This window comes from Pseudophryne corroboree, chromosome 3, assembly GCF_028390025.1.
Source record: "Pseudophryne corroboree isolate aPseCor3 chromosome 3, aPseCor3.hap2, whole genome shotgun sequence".
Lineage (NCBI taxonomy): Eukaryota > Metazoa > Chordata > Amphibia > Anura > Myobatrachidae > Pseudophryne > Pseudophryne corroboree.
Window position 1 is genome coordinate 721010607 of NC_086446.1, and position 18427 is coordinate 721029033.

Below are 18427 nucleotides of genomic sequence, written 5' to 3' on the forward strand. Positions count from 1 at the left end.
GAGAACAAACAACGTATCCGTATTACGTACTGTAGACGTTCGGGACATATAGACGCGTAATGCGTGTACCACATTCAGAATTCTAGAATGTGCTGTCAACACAGGAACCACTATTGGTTTATTGATGTGAAGAATAAGAAATCGGAATTCGTCCGAAGTTCTGCTTTGTCATGAGAAAACTCAAATACGGTGGCTTGGAATACAAGGCACCCAAATATGAAAACAAAAACACTTGCCGAAGCTAAGGCTAGAAGAAAACGTTTTCCAAGTGAGAAACTTAATCCCCATTTGTTGTAAGGGTTCAAAATATGAAAACTGTAAGAAATCTGAACCCAGCCTCAAGTCGCATGGCGCTGTAGGTGGGATAAATGGAGGCTGTATTTGATGACACCTTGTAGAAAAGGTGTGTACCGACGCAATAGAGTCAAACGTCTTTGAAAATAACTTGACCACACAGATACCTGCACCCTCAGTGCAGATAAACGCAGTTCTCCATCCCACCCCGTCTGTAAAATAACAGAATACGGGTAACTTGAAAGATGATGTCGGAAACTTCCGAGCTTCACACCCACCTATATAGGCACACCAAATTTTGTAATAATGAGCTGCCGTAAGCGGCTTCCTAGCTCGTAACATGGTTGGTATAACCGATACTGTAATGCCCTATTTCTTTTCTTAAGAGGGCGGTCTGAACCCCCACCCCGTCAACCGCAGCCGCGGTACATAGGTAAATAGGGGTAAAAGAACGGTCCCTATTGTAACAGGTTGGACGTATTATGAGCGGGCCAAGATCGTGTGCAAGTATTCCTTGGAGATTCGAGAAGCAAGCTCTCCGAAACCCATGAGATATCACTAGTATGACACTGACGAACTGTCTTATGATCCGTTTTAGCAACGGAGAGAGCAGCGGAAAATGGTGGAGCCAGATACATGAGGCTGTATGACCACACGAATGTGAGAACCGCCACTGCCCTTGTGATCTGTCGTTCTGTACACATACTGAGCGTTTGTAATTGTGGCGAGATGCCCTCATGTATACCTGAGGGTAACCCCACCTGTGGATTCACATATGAAACACCTCTGGATTTAATGCCCAGTTTTCAGGATATAAATCCCGACGGGTGAGATCATCTGTCTAACAGATGTCCACTCGCGGAATGAACCCCGTCGACAACATCACATAATGGTGTTCTGGGCAATTGAGGATTCGAGCTACCTGCCGCATGGCCATGCGGCTTCTTGGTCCTCCCTGGTTGTTGTGTATGCAACTCCCGTTGCGTTGTCTGACTGCACTTGGTCAGACTGAAAGCGAAGCATGTAGTGCATTGTAAATTGCACGGAGTCCAGGACATTTATCGACAGCAATCTGTCGTGATCCGCTTTAGAACCCCTGTCGCTGATCTTTAACTACAACTCCTGAACCTCTGAGACTCTCGTCCAGAGTATATACACCCTCGCCCCCCTGTGGGAAACGCGAGTGAAGCCCGGCGAACTAAAGCGCTTTGAAAACACATCATTATTCCTAACAGGCGAATACACCAATGTACCGCTAGTGTGCGTGGCTTTTGCACTAATTACTAGATGGTATATTTGTTCTTGCTGGTGTAGTAGGTAAATGTCTGCGATTTACCGTATTTATAATCTTACCTAGGAATTGACGTCGTTCAGACGGAATTAGATGCGATTGTTTTTGAACTTGACCTGCCACCGTAGTATACATTAGTAGCGCAAGTAAGAGGAACTCTGTTAAGACAGAGTTCTTATGAGCAGATCGTCTAAGTATGGAACGATTGTCACTGGCAGGGCTCTGAGATGAGCTATCCTCACCAACATCACTTTGGTAAATACCCGAGGCGTTGACAAGAAGCCAAATGGTAGAACCTGAAATGGTTAATGGGTGTGGCGTTCTGCAAACGCTAGAACCCGTGATGCGGTGACCAAACCGGAATGGGTAAATACGCATTGTGAAGATCAAGTGCAATTATGCAATTTTGTGGCTCCAAATATGCAAATACTAACCGCAGAAAATCCATTTTCAAACTGCAGTAAGTGACTTGCTGATTGAGACTGCGACGGAGCTGTCTGGTTTTGTTACCCCAAACAGAGGGGAATAAGTAACCCTGACTCTGTTGGTGTACTATGCCTGGAAATAAAAACAGCTGAAACCAGCAGAGACTAAATGGCAACCTGCCAAAACGTTCGACAGAGGCAGTCTTGTCCTTTAATCTGTAAATAGCGGAGACATCCATGAGTTGATGTCTGCAAACCCCGCAAATGTAACGTGTAAAGACGCGCTTCCACAATTGGAAAATGGAGACGGCCTAAGAGGTCGTCAAGCCACTGGCTTGTTGACTGTAGCGTCCTGTCGTTACAAGGCGTGACTGTTTTTGTACCACCGCCTTGAAAAGACTGAAGTCTAAAGGGATTAAACGCCGGCACAAGTATTTCCGTTTTGATACTGGATGCGGTAATGGCTGAATATCAAATTTAGGACCAAACAAGCTCTGGCCTTGTCGTGCTGAAACTAGCGACGATGAAAAGTGAGAATCGAAGTAACCGGCGTTAGTAGAAGCTTTACAGATATACTCTGCAGCTTCTCATTAACAGTGATCGTCATTGTTTCCAGACATAGAGTCTAGTGACCCAAATGTATCTTGGGTCTTTATAATGTTTGACAGACGAATTCACCAATGGCGGATCGCGTCATTTAGAGTTGGAAACGATTAAATAGTGGTTAGAGTCTACTCAGTCTCTGTAAAAATGGAGACATTGACTCACTGGGTTTTAGCAATGCATGGTTGTCAAAAACCCCGCACTATCTGAGTGCTGGTCTAATGTACCCTTCTCACTCGTAGTTATCGCTGTGAGATTTGACATAGAATCGTCCGAGTGCATTAAATTATAAGACCAGTTAAATAAACACCCTGGTACCCAAAGGGAAATTGGCCCTTTGGAAAGACTGTCCTTCGTTAGAGCTGGCGGAGTAACTTCCGAGACTCCGATGTTACCGCTCCTGTCGAGCGGAGTTTAATTTGAATTGCCAATGCTTAACATACGATCTTTAAAATTATTTTAAGTCTGCGCTGGAGCCTTACTCCCTATGCAGACAGACACCACAATAGGCAACGGACAGACACTTGCACGACTTAGTGAAGTTATTATGTGTCATATATATATATTTATTGCTGAAAAGCATATCTTTATGCTGAAAAGCAGTTCACATGGGCAGCCTATGTGAAACCCGAACCAAATTCCCACTAACACCCCTGCGCCTCTGGTGGCTTAGAGATGTAGGGCAGGAATGTTCCGGAATTACAAACTGTAAAACAGGAAGCATGGTTAAAATGGCCCCTTTGCCATGCTGACCCTGATAATCACAGAACAAGTCACAATTGTTTCAGTGTTAATATAGCCTATTATACAGTGATAATCACAGGCAGGGTACAACACATGCTCTATGAATAAATATATATATATAGGCTCAATAGCCTATGATAATTACAGACATTAATATAGGCTCAATAGCCTATTATACAGCATTAATATAGGCTCAATAGCCTATTATACAGTGATAATCACAGACATTAATATAGGCTCAATAGCCTATTATTTAGTGATAATCACAAACATTAATATAGGCTCAATAGCCTATCACAGGACAGGTTACAATACATGTCTGCATTATTTATAGTGATAATGAATACCTGTCCCATATATATAGCTGCATATACATAAACTGTGGCTGCTGTTCATATAGGTATTTTACATACCCTTGCCGCTTTGATCCGCCAGATTCCACCGCCCCCCTTCCCCCCTGTAACGCTGTGTCTCCGCGGGAAGCCCGGGAAGACTTGCAGGGAGGCCTTCTTGCAGCCTCTTAGCGCTGGCAACTCTGCGGGTGGATGGTGCTGGGCGGCCGGACGGAGCGGCGGCCCGGTTGTCACCCTGTTAGTGCTGGGAACTGAGTGAGCGTCTGCGGGTGGATGGTGCTGGGCGGCCGGACGGAGCGGCTGGGACGGGCGGACGTAGCGCTGCCGTATGGAGCGACTCTCAGACGTAGCGGCTGGGCGCTGTGGCGGGCGGACTATGAGCGGCGGACGCGGCATATCAAAACTGACCCACCTAGCGGGGTGGCAGCCTGCGCTGCCCGCCCCGTTCCCCAGCCTACCTTGCTCTGTATCTTCCGATCATGGCTGCGACGGGGCTTCTTATGTGTAAGCTCCGTCCAGCTGTCCAGTCATGGCTGCGACGGGGCTTCTATGTGTAAGCTCCGTCCAGCTTTCAAGTCATCTTAGTCATGGCTGCGACGGGGCTTCTATGTATAAGCTCCGTCCAGCTGTTGCAGGAGCAGTGGGCTGCCTGTGGCTGTGAGGGTGCTCTTTGTGAGGACCGACACGCCATGCGCTGCCCGTGCAGCGGCACTATCCCGGACCCATGTTTTTCTTGAAACTGGGAAGGGATGTGCTATTGAAAAAAATAATTAAAAAATAAAAAGTAAAAATGAAAAATTAATAAAATCTTCCACAAAGTGTGGGAACTCCCACAAGCCGATGTTAGTGCTTTGAGCACAGAAAAAACACTGAGGTCGTACACTGAGGTACTCTGGGATATGGAGGGGTGGAGAGTTCTAAATTTAAATATTCAGTGCCTTTGTTTCTGCTACGCCGTCCATATCCCAAGAGTACTCCAGTGACCCCTAGTGGATGAAAAAGAAATAACTATAGTAGTCCATTGTTGTGTATTGTGTTCTAGACTGTATGCCTTTATTAGGTAAGAAATGGCACAGCGATTAGCATTACTGCCTCATAGCACTGGGGCCATAAGTTCAGTTTGCATCTAGTACCCCTGTTTGCGAGGGCTTCCTCTGGACGCTACTTCTGTAGAAGCCCCAGTTCTGCACTATGCACAGTAAAAAGGATAGTCACAGGTAGGTCATTTGAGCTGCACGTGGTGTAAACAGGATGTCGCTGTAGCATGGTTCTGGCTGCAGTGACAGCACAGCGTGTAAGGCTGTTCCTTTAGTGATCTAATTGCCAGGAATATGTTGTAATTGTTCCCAGAAGGATGTACACAGGGGAGGGATTCATTAACGCGTCACTGGCAACTGATACCATGAGACAAAGACTAGCATTGCTTGGTGATGGGGCACAAGCTGACAATACGTGGCAAAAGGGAGGAAAAGTCTGGTACCCACTTGTACATGTACTACTCACTCTAGGTGAGCTACCTACCTCTAATAAATTGTTGCACTGAAAGTATCTGACTGGCCACCATAGTCTGGATACTGCCCTCATATTGGCACATTTGTCACCTGCGGCCTGTCTGAGAAACCACAGCCTGGAGCATTGCATGATAATGTGGTCAACAAGGCCCGGACATGATGGAGAAGCGGTAAGTGCTCCGCAACAGGGAGACAACAGCTAATTTGCAACTAGAGGAGCCAGTTAAGTTTTCCCTGAATGGAGTCAGGGGACTGCCCATCCACAAAATTTCCAAAAGACACAAGAGAATATTATAAAATGTTATACTAAAGTCAGAAGGGATCACCCCAACTGTATGCAGGACTGGGACTGAGACAATGTGTGCTTACAAGTCATGCATCATCGTTTCGGACTTACCATTGGTAGACAGTAAGCAATGGGCGGCATTTTGCTGCGGCAACCACCTAATTTTGTTAATTTTTTCTTCAATTTCTAGACTTTTTAAGTAGTCAAATTCCGGTTCATGGCTCTGAAAGGTGCTGTAAACATTGTATTCACCCCTAGAATGAGGACGGTTTTTACTCTGTGGGGAGAAAGAACACAGATGTAATCAGTTGCCAGTGTTGGTAATTGGATAATAATCAATATCAGTTATTCAAATATACAAGATCTCAAAGCTGCAGCAAATGTGGAAGTGGGGGAGCGGGTGAGGGGTGTTTGTATGTGACAAAGCAATCGCACACCATTACTAGAGGAATAAGAGGCCATCAGCGATTCTCAAAGTTGGTCCCCAGGATCCCACACAGTTCAGGCCGCGTTTTCCATGTCACCCGGCAGGAGAACTGTGTGTCACCAACGGTCACATATTAAAAAAACCTAAGGTGACCTGGAAAACATGAACTGATGCTATATTTAGGCAAAAGTTTGGGAATTGCTACTGGTGGTGAATCGTCTAAATTGCGCTATGAGTCTCGTGCCATACGGCGCGAAAAGGATATGTATATTAGAACACCTCTTTAGGGTGAGCAGGATACATAGGTTTTCTATTACAATAGCACACTTAATACGTAAAATAGATAAGGAAGATTGAGCAGACAAGTGTAGATTCATTTATACCATCATAGCGTCTGTGCTGTTACGGCAAGCTACTGCGATTCAAGACCAAATGAAAAAAAAAAAGAAAAAAAAAAAAAAGAAAGATTTTAAACCTACCGGTAAAATTTTTTCTCCTAGTCCATAGAGGATGCTGGGGACTTCGTAAGGACCATGGGGTATAGACGGGCTCCGCAGGAGACATGGGCATTATAAAGAACTTTAGAATGGGTGTGCACTGGCTCCTCCCTCTATGCCCCTCCTCCAGACCTCAGTTAGAGAAACTTTGCCCAGAGGAGACGGACAGTACGAGGAAAGGATTTTGTTAATCTAAGGTCAAGATTCATACCAGCCCACACCATCCACACCGTACAACATGGAATATACGAACCAGTCAACAGTATGAAACAAACAGCATCAGTCAAGACTGATGAAAACTGTAACATAACCCTTATGTATGCAATAACTATATACAAGTCTTGCAGAATGTTGTCCGCACTGGGACGGGCGCCCGGCATCCTCTACGGACTAGGAGAAAAATATTTACCGGTAGGTTTAAAATCTTATTTTCTCTTACGTCCTAGAGGATGCTGGGGACTCCGTAAGGACCATGGGGATTATACCAAAGCTCCAAACCGGGCGGGAGAGTGCGGATGACTCTGCAGCACGGATTGAGCAAACATGAGGTCCTCATCAGCCAGGGTATCAAACTTGCAGAATTTAGCAAAAATGTTTGAACCCGACCAAGTCGCCGCTCTGCAAAGCTGTAATGCCGAGATGCCCCGGGCAGCCGCCCAAGAAGAGTGGAATGGGCCTTTACTGAATTAGGTAACGGCAATACAGCCGTAGAAGGAGCCTGCTGAATCGTTTTACAGATCCAGCGAGCAATAGTCTGCTTAGAAGCAGGAGCGCCAACCTTGTTGGCTGCATACAGGACAAACAGCGCCTCTGTTTTCCTAACCCGAGCCGTTCTGGCTACATAAATTTTCAATGCCCTGACCACATCAAGGGACTCGGAATCCTCTAAGTCCCGGGTAGCCACAGGCACCACAATAGGTTGGTTCATATGAAAAGAGGAAACCACCTTAGGCAAAAATTGAGGACGAGTCCGAAACTCAGCTCTATCCACATGGAAACTCAGATATGGGCTTTTGTGCGACAAAGCCGCTAACTCGGACACTCGCCTTGCCGATGCCAACCACATGACCACCTTCCAAGTGAGATACTGTAATTCCACCTTTTGAAGAGGCTCAAACCAGTGAGACTTAAGGAACTGCAATACCACGTTAAGGTCCCATGGTGCCACTGGCGGCACAAAAGGAGGCTGAATGTGCAGCACTCCCTTTACAAAAGTCTGGACTTCTGGGAGAGAAGCCAATTCCTTCTGACAGAAAATGGATAGGGACGAAATCTGAACCTTAATGGAGCCTAATTTTAGGCCCATATTCACTCCAGTCTGTAGGAAGTGGAGAAAACGGCCCAGATGGAAATCTTCCGGAGGAGCATTTTTGGTTTCACACCAAGAGACATACTTCCTCCAGATACGGTGATAATGCTTCGCTGTCACCTCCTTCCTAGCCTTTATTAGAGTAGGGATGACTTCATCCGGAATGCCCTTCCCAGCTAGGATCCGGCGTTCAACCGCCATGCCGTCAAACGCAGCCGCGGTAAGTCTTGGAACAGACAGGGCCCCTGTTGCAACAGGTCCTCTCTGAGAGGAAGAGGCCACGGATCTTCTGTGAGCATGTTCTGCAGATCAGGACACCAGGCCCTTCGAGGCTAATCTGGAACAATGAGAATTGCCTGTACTCCACTTCGTCTTATGATTCTCAATATTTTTGAGATGAGAGGAAGAGGAGGGAACACATAGACCGACTGAAACACCCACGGTGTCACCAGGGCGTCCACTGCCACTGCCTGAGGGTCCCTTGACCTGGCACAATACCTCGGAAGCTTGTTGTTGAGGCGTCACGCCATCATGTCTATTTGAGGAAGTCCCCACTGACTTGCAATCTCTGTAAAGACATCTTGATGAAGTCCCCACTCCCCTGGATGGAGATAGTGTCTGCTGAGGAAGTCTGCTTCCCAGTTGTCCACTCCCGGAATGAATACAGCCGTCAAGGCGCTTACATGATTTTCCGCCCAGCGAAGAGTCCTGGCGGCTGCCGCCATCGCCACCCTGCTTCTTGTTCCGCCCTGGCGGTTTACATGAGCCCCGGCTGTGACGTTGTCTGACTGAATCAGAACAGGCAGGCCCCGAAGAAAAGTCTCCGCCCGACAGAGGCCGTTGTAGATGGCCCTCAATTCCAGTACGTTGATGTGTAGACAAGCCTCCTGGCTTGACCATAGTCCCTGAAAGTTTCTTCCTTGTGTGACTGCTCCCCATCCCCGGAGGCTCGCGTCCGTGGTCACCAGAACACAGTCCTGAATGCCGAACCTGCGACCCTCTAGAAGGTGAGCACTCTGCAGCCACCATAAGAGAGATACCCTGGCCCTGGGGGACAGGCTGATCTTCTGATGAATATGTAGATGGTATCCGGACCATTTGTCCAGAAGGTCCCACTGAAAAATCCTCGCATGGAACCTGCAGAAGGGAATGGCCTCGTAAGACGCCACCATTTTTCCCAGAACTCGAGTGCATTGATGGACCGACACCCTTTTCGGCTTCAACAGGTCCCTGACCAAGATCTGGAGTTCCTGGGCTTTTTCCCCTCGGAAGAAAAATCCTTTTTTGTTCCGTGTCCAGAATCATGCCTAAGAAAAGCAATCGGGTCGTTGGAACCAACTGTGACTTTGGCAGATTGAGAATCCAGCCGTGTTGCTGCAACACCCTCAGGGAGAGTACTACGCTTTTCAGTAATTGTTCTCTCGATCTCGCCTTTATCAGGAGATCGTCCAAGTACGGGATAATTGTGACTCCCTGCTTGCGCAGGAGCACCATCATTTTCGCCATTACCTTGGTGAAAATCCTTGGGGCCGTGGAAAGCGCAAACGGCAACGTCTGAAATTGGTAATGACAATCCTGTACAGCAAACCTCAGGAACGCCTGATGAGGAGGATATATGGGGACATGCAGGTATGCATCCTTTATGTCCAGAGACACCATAAAATCCCCCCCCCCCCCCCCCCCTCCAGGCTGGCGATGACCGATCTGAGCGATTCCATCTTGAATTTGAACCTGTTCAAGTATAGGTTTAGGGATTTTAAATTCAGAATGGGTCTGACCGAACCGTCCGGTTTCGGGACCACAAACCGGGTTGAGTAGAACCCCGTTCTCTGTTGAAGCAGGGGAACTTTGACCACCACTTGTTGTTGACACAGTTTTCGAATTGCATCTAAAACTACTTCCCTCTCTGGGGAAGAAGCTGGTAGGGCCAATTTGAAAAACCGGCGAGGAGGCACATCTTCGAATTCCAGCTTGTAACCCTGGGATACCATTTCTATTGCCCAGGGATCTACCTGTGATTGAACCCAGACGTGGCTGAAAAGTCGAAGATGTGCCCCCACTGGGGCGGAGTCCCTCAGCGGAGCCCCAGCGTCATGCGGTGGATTTAGTAGAAGCCGGGAGGACTTCTGTTCCTGGGAACTAGCTGTAGCGGGCAGCTTTTTTCCTCTGCCCTTACCTCTGGCAAGAAAGGAAGATCCGACTTCTTTTGGACTTATGCGACCGAAAGGACTGCATCTGATAATGTGGCGTTTTCTTTGGCTGTGAGGAAACATACCGTAAAAAAGTAGATTTACCTGCAGTAGCTGTGGAAACCAGATCCGTGAGACCTTCCCCAAATAAGTCCTCACCTTTGTAAGGCAAAACCTCCATATGCCTCTCTGAGTCGGCATCACCCGTCCATTAAGGGGTCCACACCTAGCAGAAATCGCCATGGCGTTGGCTCTTGAACCCAGTAGGCCAATGTCTCTCTGAGCATCTCTCATATATAGTACAGTATCTTTAATATGACCCAAGGTCAATAAAATGGTATCCTTATCCAGGGTATCAATGTCAGCAGACAAGGTATCTGTCCAAGCTGCTACAGCGCTACAAACCCAAGCCGACGCTATCGCCAGTCTGAGCAAGGTACCAGTATGTGTATAAATAGACTTCAAGGTAGTCTCCTGTCTGCGATCAGCAGGATCCTTGAGGGCTGCGGTATCTTGAGACGGCAACGCCACCTTTTTGGATAAGCGCGTTAACGCCTTGTCCACCCTGGGGTAGGATTCCCACCGTATCCTGTCCTTAGCCGGGAAAGGATACGCCATAAAGAATCCTCTTGGGAACCTGCAATTTCTTATCTGGAGTTTCCCAAGGCCTTTCAAACAACTCATTTAGCTCATGAGAAGGGGGGGAAGTAACCTCAGATTTCTTTTCTTTAAACATGTGGACCTTCGTGTCAGGGACAGAGGGGTCATCAGTGATATGCAACACATCTTTTATTGCAATAATCATATAATGAATACTTTTTGCCAACTTTGGCTGCAATCTCGCATCATCGTAGTCGACACTGGAGTCAGAATCAGTGTCTGTATCAGTGTCTGCTACTTGGGATAGTGGGCGCTTCTGAGACCCAGAAGGGCCCTGTGATATAGTGAAAGGCAAGGATTGACTCCCTGCATTTTCCCTGTACTCCGCTTTGTCCAATCTCTTATGTAATAAATTCACATTTGCATTTAAAACATTCCACATATCCAACCAATCAAGTGTCGGCATTGCCGACGGAGACACCACACTCATTTGCTCCACCTCCGCCCTAGAAGACTTCAGACATGCCGACACACGCGTACCGACACCCCCACACACTCAGGGAAATATCTAATCTGGAGACAGTCCCCCAATAAGGCCCTTTGGAGAGACAGAGAGAGTATGCCAGCACACACCCAGCGCCAATGACCCTGGAAAACAATTTCCCAGACACACAGCGCTTTATTATTATTCAATATACACTCACTGCCAAATTAAGTGCTCCCCCCTCTTTTTAAACCCTCTGTCACCGTGTTCAGCAGGGGAGAGTCTGGGGAGACCGCTTCTCTGCAGTGTGCTGTAGAGAAAATGGTGCTGTTCAGTGCTGTGGAATCAAGCTCCACCCCCTCAGCGGCGGGCTTCGGTCCCGCTCAAAAATACAATACTGGCGGGGGATTTGTATATATATTGCCTCCGCAGCCCATATATACTAAAATGCCAGCCTAGAGGTTTTATATTGCTGCCCAGGGCGCCCCCCCCTGCCTCAGTGTGTGTTTGTGTGTGGGAGCAATGGCGCGCAGCGTTACCTCAGTGAAGATCGGAAGTCTTCTGCCGCCTGTGATGTCTTCTGTCTTCTAATACTCACCCGGCTTCTATCTTCCGGCTCTGCAAGGAGGACGGCGGCGCGGCTCTGGGACGAACGGCTAGGGTGAGACCTGCGTTCCGGTCCCTCTGGAGCGAATGGTGTCCAGTAGCCTAAGAAGCAGAGCCTATCACTTAAGTAGAGCTGCTTCTCTCTCCTCAGTCCCACGACGCAGGGAGCCTGTTGCCAGCAGGGCTTCCTGAAAACTAAAAACCTAACAAAATTCTTTTAATCAGAGAAACTCAGGAGAGCTCCCCTGTAATGCACCCAGTCTCCTCTGGGCACAGGATCTAACTGAGGTCTGGAGGAGAGGCATAGGGGGAGGAGCCAGTGCACACCCATTCTAAAGTTCTTTATAGTGCCCATGTCTCCTGCAGAGCCCGTCTATACCCCATGGTCCTTACGGAGTCCCCAGCATCCTCTAGGACGTAAGAGAAATTATCGTTATGGTAGACTTGCCGCTGATAACTATTTCTCCAAAGTCCACAGGATCCACAAGATATCATTGGGATATGAGGTAGCGACAGCGGAGTGGCGCCAAACGAACAAAGCTTTCGGCCTCCCAGAATGCAACGGGCCCGTCCCTATATCCCCGCCTCCTGGCTCAGGAAAGTCAGTTGTTTTCTAAAGCTCAAGGCATGAGCATCATAGAGAGCCCTAATCAGACGAGAAGAACACACATGCACACCCTTCCGTACAAGGAGGAAGAAGTTTGTGAGTGAAAGGATCCTCAAATCAGGTACGTCAGGGTGGGATCTCTGTGGATCCTGTGGACTTAGGAGAAATAGAGAATTATCAACAGTAAGTCTACCATAACGATTATTTCTCCTGCAAGGTCCACAGGTTATCCACAGGATAACATCAGGATGTCCCAAAGCAATTTTGTGGTGGGGATGCTCCTGATTGGACAGGAGAATCCTTCGTCCGAATTCAGCGTCCTGAGGGGCAAAGGGTATAAAGGAATAATGTCTAATGAATGTGTTAATGGAAAACCATGTGGCTGCCTTACATATCTGTTCTGCTGGAGCACCACGTTGTGCAGCCCCTGACGGACCAACCTTATGAGTAGAGTGAGCAGAGACATTAACCGAAGCAGAGAGATCAGCCTGAGAATATGCTTATGAAATCGTAATCCAAAGCCATCTTGCCAGTGTCTGCTTATCAGCAGGCCATCCTCTCTTGTGAAATCTGTAGAGAATGGAGAGAATCTGTTTTTCTGATGGCACTGGTACGATCCACGTAGATCCTTAAAGCACGGACTACATCCAACGATGCATCTCTCGCTGAAAGGTCCGGCCCTTGGAAGGTCGGGACTACAATTTCTTCGTTAAGGTGGAATTTAGACAACACATTAGGAATATACCCGGATTTGGTTCTGAGAACAGCTCTATCTGGATTAAAATAAAAAATAAAAGTTCAGAAAAGGAGGGCGACTTAATAATGCCCCTAAATCTGAAACTCTTCTAGCTGAAGCAATAGCCAGTAGAAAGAGAACTTTAGCTGTCAACCATTTAAGATCCACTTGTTTTAGTGGTTCAAATGGGGCAACTTGAAGGGCCTTTAGAACTAAACTTAAGTCCCAAGGCACTGTAGGAGGAACAAAAGGAGATTGAATGTGCAGCATTCCCTGGAAAAAAGTGCGCACATCCTGTAGGTTAGCAATTTTCTTTTGGAACCATACAGTCAACCCTTAGACCTCTGTTCATTCCTGCCTGAAGGAATGCAAGGACTCTGGAAACTCTGAAAGACCTAGGATCACATTTCCGGTCACTGCACCATTGAATATAGGCTTGCCATATTCGGTGATAAATGCGAGCTGAGGAAGGTTTTCTTGCTGAGCATTACCTGTTGTGAGAATCCTCTTGCTTTCAGGATGGAAGTCTCAAGAGCCACGCCATCAAAGACCGTCGATCCAGGTGCTTGTGAAAGTAAGGACCCTGAGACAGTAGATCTGGACGTTGAGGGAGTAGGAATGGAACATCCATTGACAGCCTCTGCAGATCTGTGTACCAATGCCTTCTGGGCCAAACCAGAGCTATTAGTATCACGGCGCCCCTTGTTTTGCCTTTCGCATCACCCTGGGTAACAGGGAGATTGGTGGAAACACCTAGGCCAGACGAAAGTCCTATCTCACTGACAGGGCATCCACAAAGATCGATTTGGGATCCTTAGTTCTCGACCCGTATGCAGCAACTTTGTTGTTCTGACGGGACGCCATGAGATCCATCTCCGGTAACCCCCACTTGTCTACCAGAATTTGGAAGACCTCGGGGTGTAAAGCCCATTCATTTGCATGAATGGCGTGTCGACTGAGAAAATCCGCTTCGCAGTTTAGGACTTCCAGAATGAACACTGCGGACAAGGCTGGATGATAAAGTTCTGCCCACTTTAACGTGTGACTTACCTCTATCTTCGCGTTTTGGCTGCGAGTTCCTCCTCGATGGTTGAGGTACGCTACTGCCGTTGCATTGTCGGAGCGGAACTGAACTGGTTTCCCCTGAAGGATGTTCTTTGTCTGAATAAGTGCCATATATAATCGCCCGAAGTTACAATATATTCATTGGCAGGCAACTCTCTTCCTCAGGCCACTGCCCCTGGAAGCAACTCCTTCCCGACACCGCTCCCCAGCCCTGAAGACTGGCATCCGTTGTCAGAATTTCCCAATCTGATATCCAAAAGGGTCTCCCTTTGTCCAGATGGGATGTCTGTAGCCACCAGGCAAATGACCTCTTTACTTTCAGAGGAAGGATCATAGTTTTTAGTGTCTGATGAAAACCATTCCATTTGGAAAAGGATCAGACGTTGCAGAGGCCTCGAATGGAACGGAGCATACTCCACCATGTCGAATATCAACCCCATCAACCCCATCACACGCACTGCTGCATGAATGGATACCTTTTGACTGTGTAGCAGCTCCTGAATCCTTGACTGAATTTTGGATTTTTTGTTCAGAGGTAGAAATACTCTGAAGACCTGAATCCAGCACAGCCCCCAAAGGAGTCATCCTTTAGTGACGGAACCAGGAACGACTTTGCCCAATTTATGAGCCAACCGTGTCTCTGTAAACAAGCTATTGTCTGTTGCAGATGAAACTGAAGCAATTTCTGAGACTGTGCCAGGATTAATAAATCGCTGAAGTATGGAAAAATACTTTTCCCCTGCTGACGGAGATAAGCTGCCATTACCACCATAATTTTGATGAATACTCTGGGAGCTGTGGCCAGTCCAAATGGTAGGGCCTGAAACAGAAAATGATGCTGTAGGATAGCAAACCTGAGATAGCGCTGATGGGACAGTGCTATACGAAAATGTAGGTAAGCATCCTGGATATCCAGGGATACCATAAAACCCTTCGGCTCCATGGCCAAAATAATGGAACGTAAAGTCTCCATATGAAACAGAGGCACCCAAATGTACTTGTTCAGCACTTTGAGACAGAGTATGGGACAGAACGACCCATTTGGCTTCTGAAACAGGTTGGAATAAAAACAATTGTGCTCATGCAGGGGGAACTGGAATTAGCACTCCTGACTGAAGCAATTTCTAAACTGCCTTTTGCAAAGCCCTGGCCCACGTTTCCACTGAAGACGGGCTGGTACAAAAAAACATTTGAAGGTGTTTCTTGAAAGCAAACGCAAAGCCACGAGATAACGCTTCTTGCACCCAGGCATCTGTGGTAGATTGCTGCCAGATTTGAGCAAAACTGAAGTCGGCCACCCACCCAGGTGTCCCCCAGGTGGAGTCCCGCACCATCAGGCTGATAACTTATTTTTGGATTTAGAAGCAGGTACTCTGTTAGCCCAATGCTATTTTAGTCTTACTAGACTTGTCAGATTGAGACTGTTTGCCATACCCCTTTCCTTTTTCTCGAGTCCGAAAGGGCAGAAAAGCTGGAAATCTAGGCTTGGATTTGTGTATGGAAGGAAACTTCACTTTCTTGGAATCTACTTCTGACTCCAAAATACTGTGTCTAATTCTTAACCAAAAAGAATATCTCCAATAAAAGGCAGACTCCAGAACCTTCTTGGATTCCGAGTCAGCTTTCCATGTCTGTAGCCAGATCGCTCTGCAAGCTGCTGAGGCTGATGCCTGAGAGGCAATTGTACCCATATCCAAAGCTGCTACTTCCATAAAAGTAGCCGCCTGCTTGATATGTGCAATATGGGATTTTTGCCCTCTAGATGCCATTGAAAGATCATCCTCCAATGCATCAGCCCAGGCTGCCATTGCTTTTGCCATCCAAGCTGAAGCCATGGCTGGTCTTAAGATTGCCCCAGACAAAGAGAAAATGTTTTTTAGAAAACCATCTATCTTCCTCTCCGTGACATCATTTAATGATATTGAAGGCAGAGGTAATGTAGCTTTTTGCACCAATCGAATGACATGTGTATCTACTTTGGGAGCCACCTCCCTTTTTAAACCGTCCCCAGCTGGAAGAGGATAATGGGAATTCCATTTCTTTGGAATCCTAAACTTCTCACTGGGCGTAACCCAGACCTCTTACATAATTTCCGTCAGCTGATCTGACCCAGGAAACAGAGTCCTAACTGTTTTGGGACATTTAAACACAGGTGCCTTAGATTTTAACAAAGGCTCTGCTGCCTCTTCTAAGTATAAAATGGCTTTCATAGCACCAATTAGCTCAGCTATATCCACTGAGCCGAGACCTTCCTCCTCGTCTCTGTATGCAGACCCAGAGTGCGATGAGTCCTCATCCTCTGACGAGTTCTACTCGGAAACATGTGTAGACTGTGAAGATGTTGTTTCATGTCTATGTGATTTACTTATCACCGGCCTTTCAGCCTGCTTTTGTTGAGAGGCTGCCAATTCCTGTGCTGGATGTGATAAAACCCAGGTGGAATGTTGCATGTAAGGGTTAATAGGGTAACCTATCCCCGGTATAGGAGATGGCATTATCCGCTCAGCTATACTGGATAAGGTCTGTGCAAAAGAAGACCATGGGGGTTCAACTTGAACCTGTACCTGCCTCGGATTATTTAAGAGGCTCCGGTGAAAGCTAAAACAATTAGCACATAATCCATTTTGAACCAGATCCTGAGAGGTTAACCCAGCTTTGCAAGACAAATATGAAATGAGCGTTGGTGCTGCTGTGGAAAGTGTATTTTCCTCACCCTTGCTGCTGTTAGACATGATAAATAAATCACACACCTGTACAGTGTCAACTACACAATTTGTGACTGTAATCACTTTAAAATAAGAATTTACTTACCGATAATTCTATTTCTCATAGTCCGTAGTGGATGCTGGGGACTCCGTCAGGACCATGGGGAATAGCGGCTCCGCAGGAGACAGGGCACAAAAAGTAAGCTTTTAGGATCACATGGTGTGTACTGGCTCCTCCCCCTATGACCCTCCTCCAAGCCTCAGTTAGGTACTGTGCCCGGACGAGCGTACACAATAAGGAAGGATCTTGAATCCCGGGTAAGACTCATACCAGCCACACCAATCACACCGTACAACTTGTGATTGAACCCAGTTAACAGTATGATAACAACGAAGAAGCCTCTGAAAAGATGGCTCACAACAATAATAACCGATTTTTGTAACAATAACTATGTACAAGTATTGCAGACAATCCGCACTTGGGATGGGCGCCCAGCATCCACTACGGACTATGAGAAATAGAATTATCGGTAAGTAAATTCTTATTTTCTCTAACGTCCTAGTGGATGCTGGGGACTCCGTCAGGACCATGGGGATTATACCAAAGCTCCCAAACGGGCGGGAGAGTGCGGATGACTCTGCAGCACCGAATGAGAGAACTCCAGGTCCTCCTTAGCCAGAGTATCAAATTTGTAAAATTTTACAAACGTGTTCTCCCCTGACCACGTAGCTGCTCGGCAAAGTTGTAATGCCGAGACCCCTCGGGCAGCCGCCCAAGATGAGCCCACCTTCCTTGTGGAGTGGGCATTTACAGATTTAGGCTGTGGCAGGCCTGCCACAGAATGTGCAAGTTGGATTGTGCTACAGATCCAGCGAGCAATCGTCTGCTTAGACGCAGGAGCACCCATCTTGTTGGGTGCATACAGGATAAACAGCGAGTCAGATTTTCTGACTCCAGCCGTCCTTGAAATATATATTTTCAATGCTCTGACAACGTCCAGCAACTTGGAGTCCTCCAAGTCGCTAGTAGCCGCAGGCACCACAATAGGCTGGTTCAAGTGAAAAGCCGAAACCACCTTAGGCAGAAACTGAGGACGAGTCCGCAGTTCTGCCCTGTCCGAATGGAAAATCAGATATGGGCTTTTGTACGATAAAGCCGCCAACTCTGATACTCTCCTGGCTGAAGCCAGGGCCAGTAGCATGGTTACTTTCCATGTAAGATACTTCAAATCTACCGATTTGAGTGGCTCAAACCAATGGGATTTGAGAAAATCCAAAACTACGTTGAGATCCCACTGTGCCACTGGAGGCACAATCGGGGGCTGTATATGTAGTACACCTTTGACAAAGGTTTGTACTTCAGGCACTGAAGCCAATTCTTTCTGGAAGAAAATCGATAAGGCCGAAATTTGAACCTTAATAGACCCCAATTTGAGGCCCATAGACAATCCTGCCTGCAGGAAATGTAGGAATCGACCCAATTGAAATTCCTCCGTTGGGGCCTTCTTGGCCTCACACCACGCAACATATTTTCTCCAAATGCGGTGATAATGTTGTGCGGTCACTTCCTTCCTGGCCTTAATCAAGGTAGGAATAACTTCCTCTGGAATGCCGTTTTCTTTTAGAATCCGGCGTTCAACCGCCATGCCGTCAAACGCAGTCGCGGTAAGTCTTGGAACATACAAGGTCCCTGCT

The 18427-nt window shown here is 47.2% G+C and overlaps 1 protein-coding gene across 1 annotated transcript in view; it reads right to left on the reverse strand.

Moving 5' to 3' along the window:
- The window catches only part of PPP2R2D (protein phosphatase 2 regulatory subunit Bdelta), a 163120-nt gene that overhangs the window by 19240 nt on the left and 125453 nt on the right, over nt 1-18427 (reverse strand). The window contains exon 4 of the mRNA XM_063962189.1: nt 5619-5784. Within this exon, the coding sequence (XP_063818259.1) occupies nt 5619-5784 (166 nt within the window). The remainder of the gene's footprint in view (nt 1-5618; nt 5785-18427) is intronic.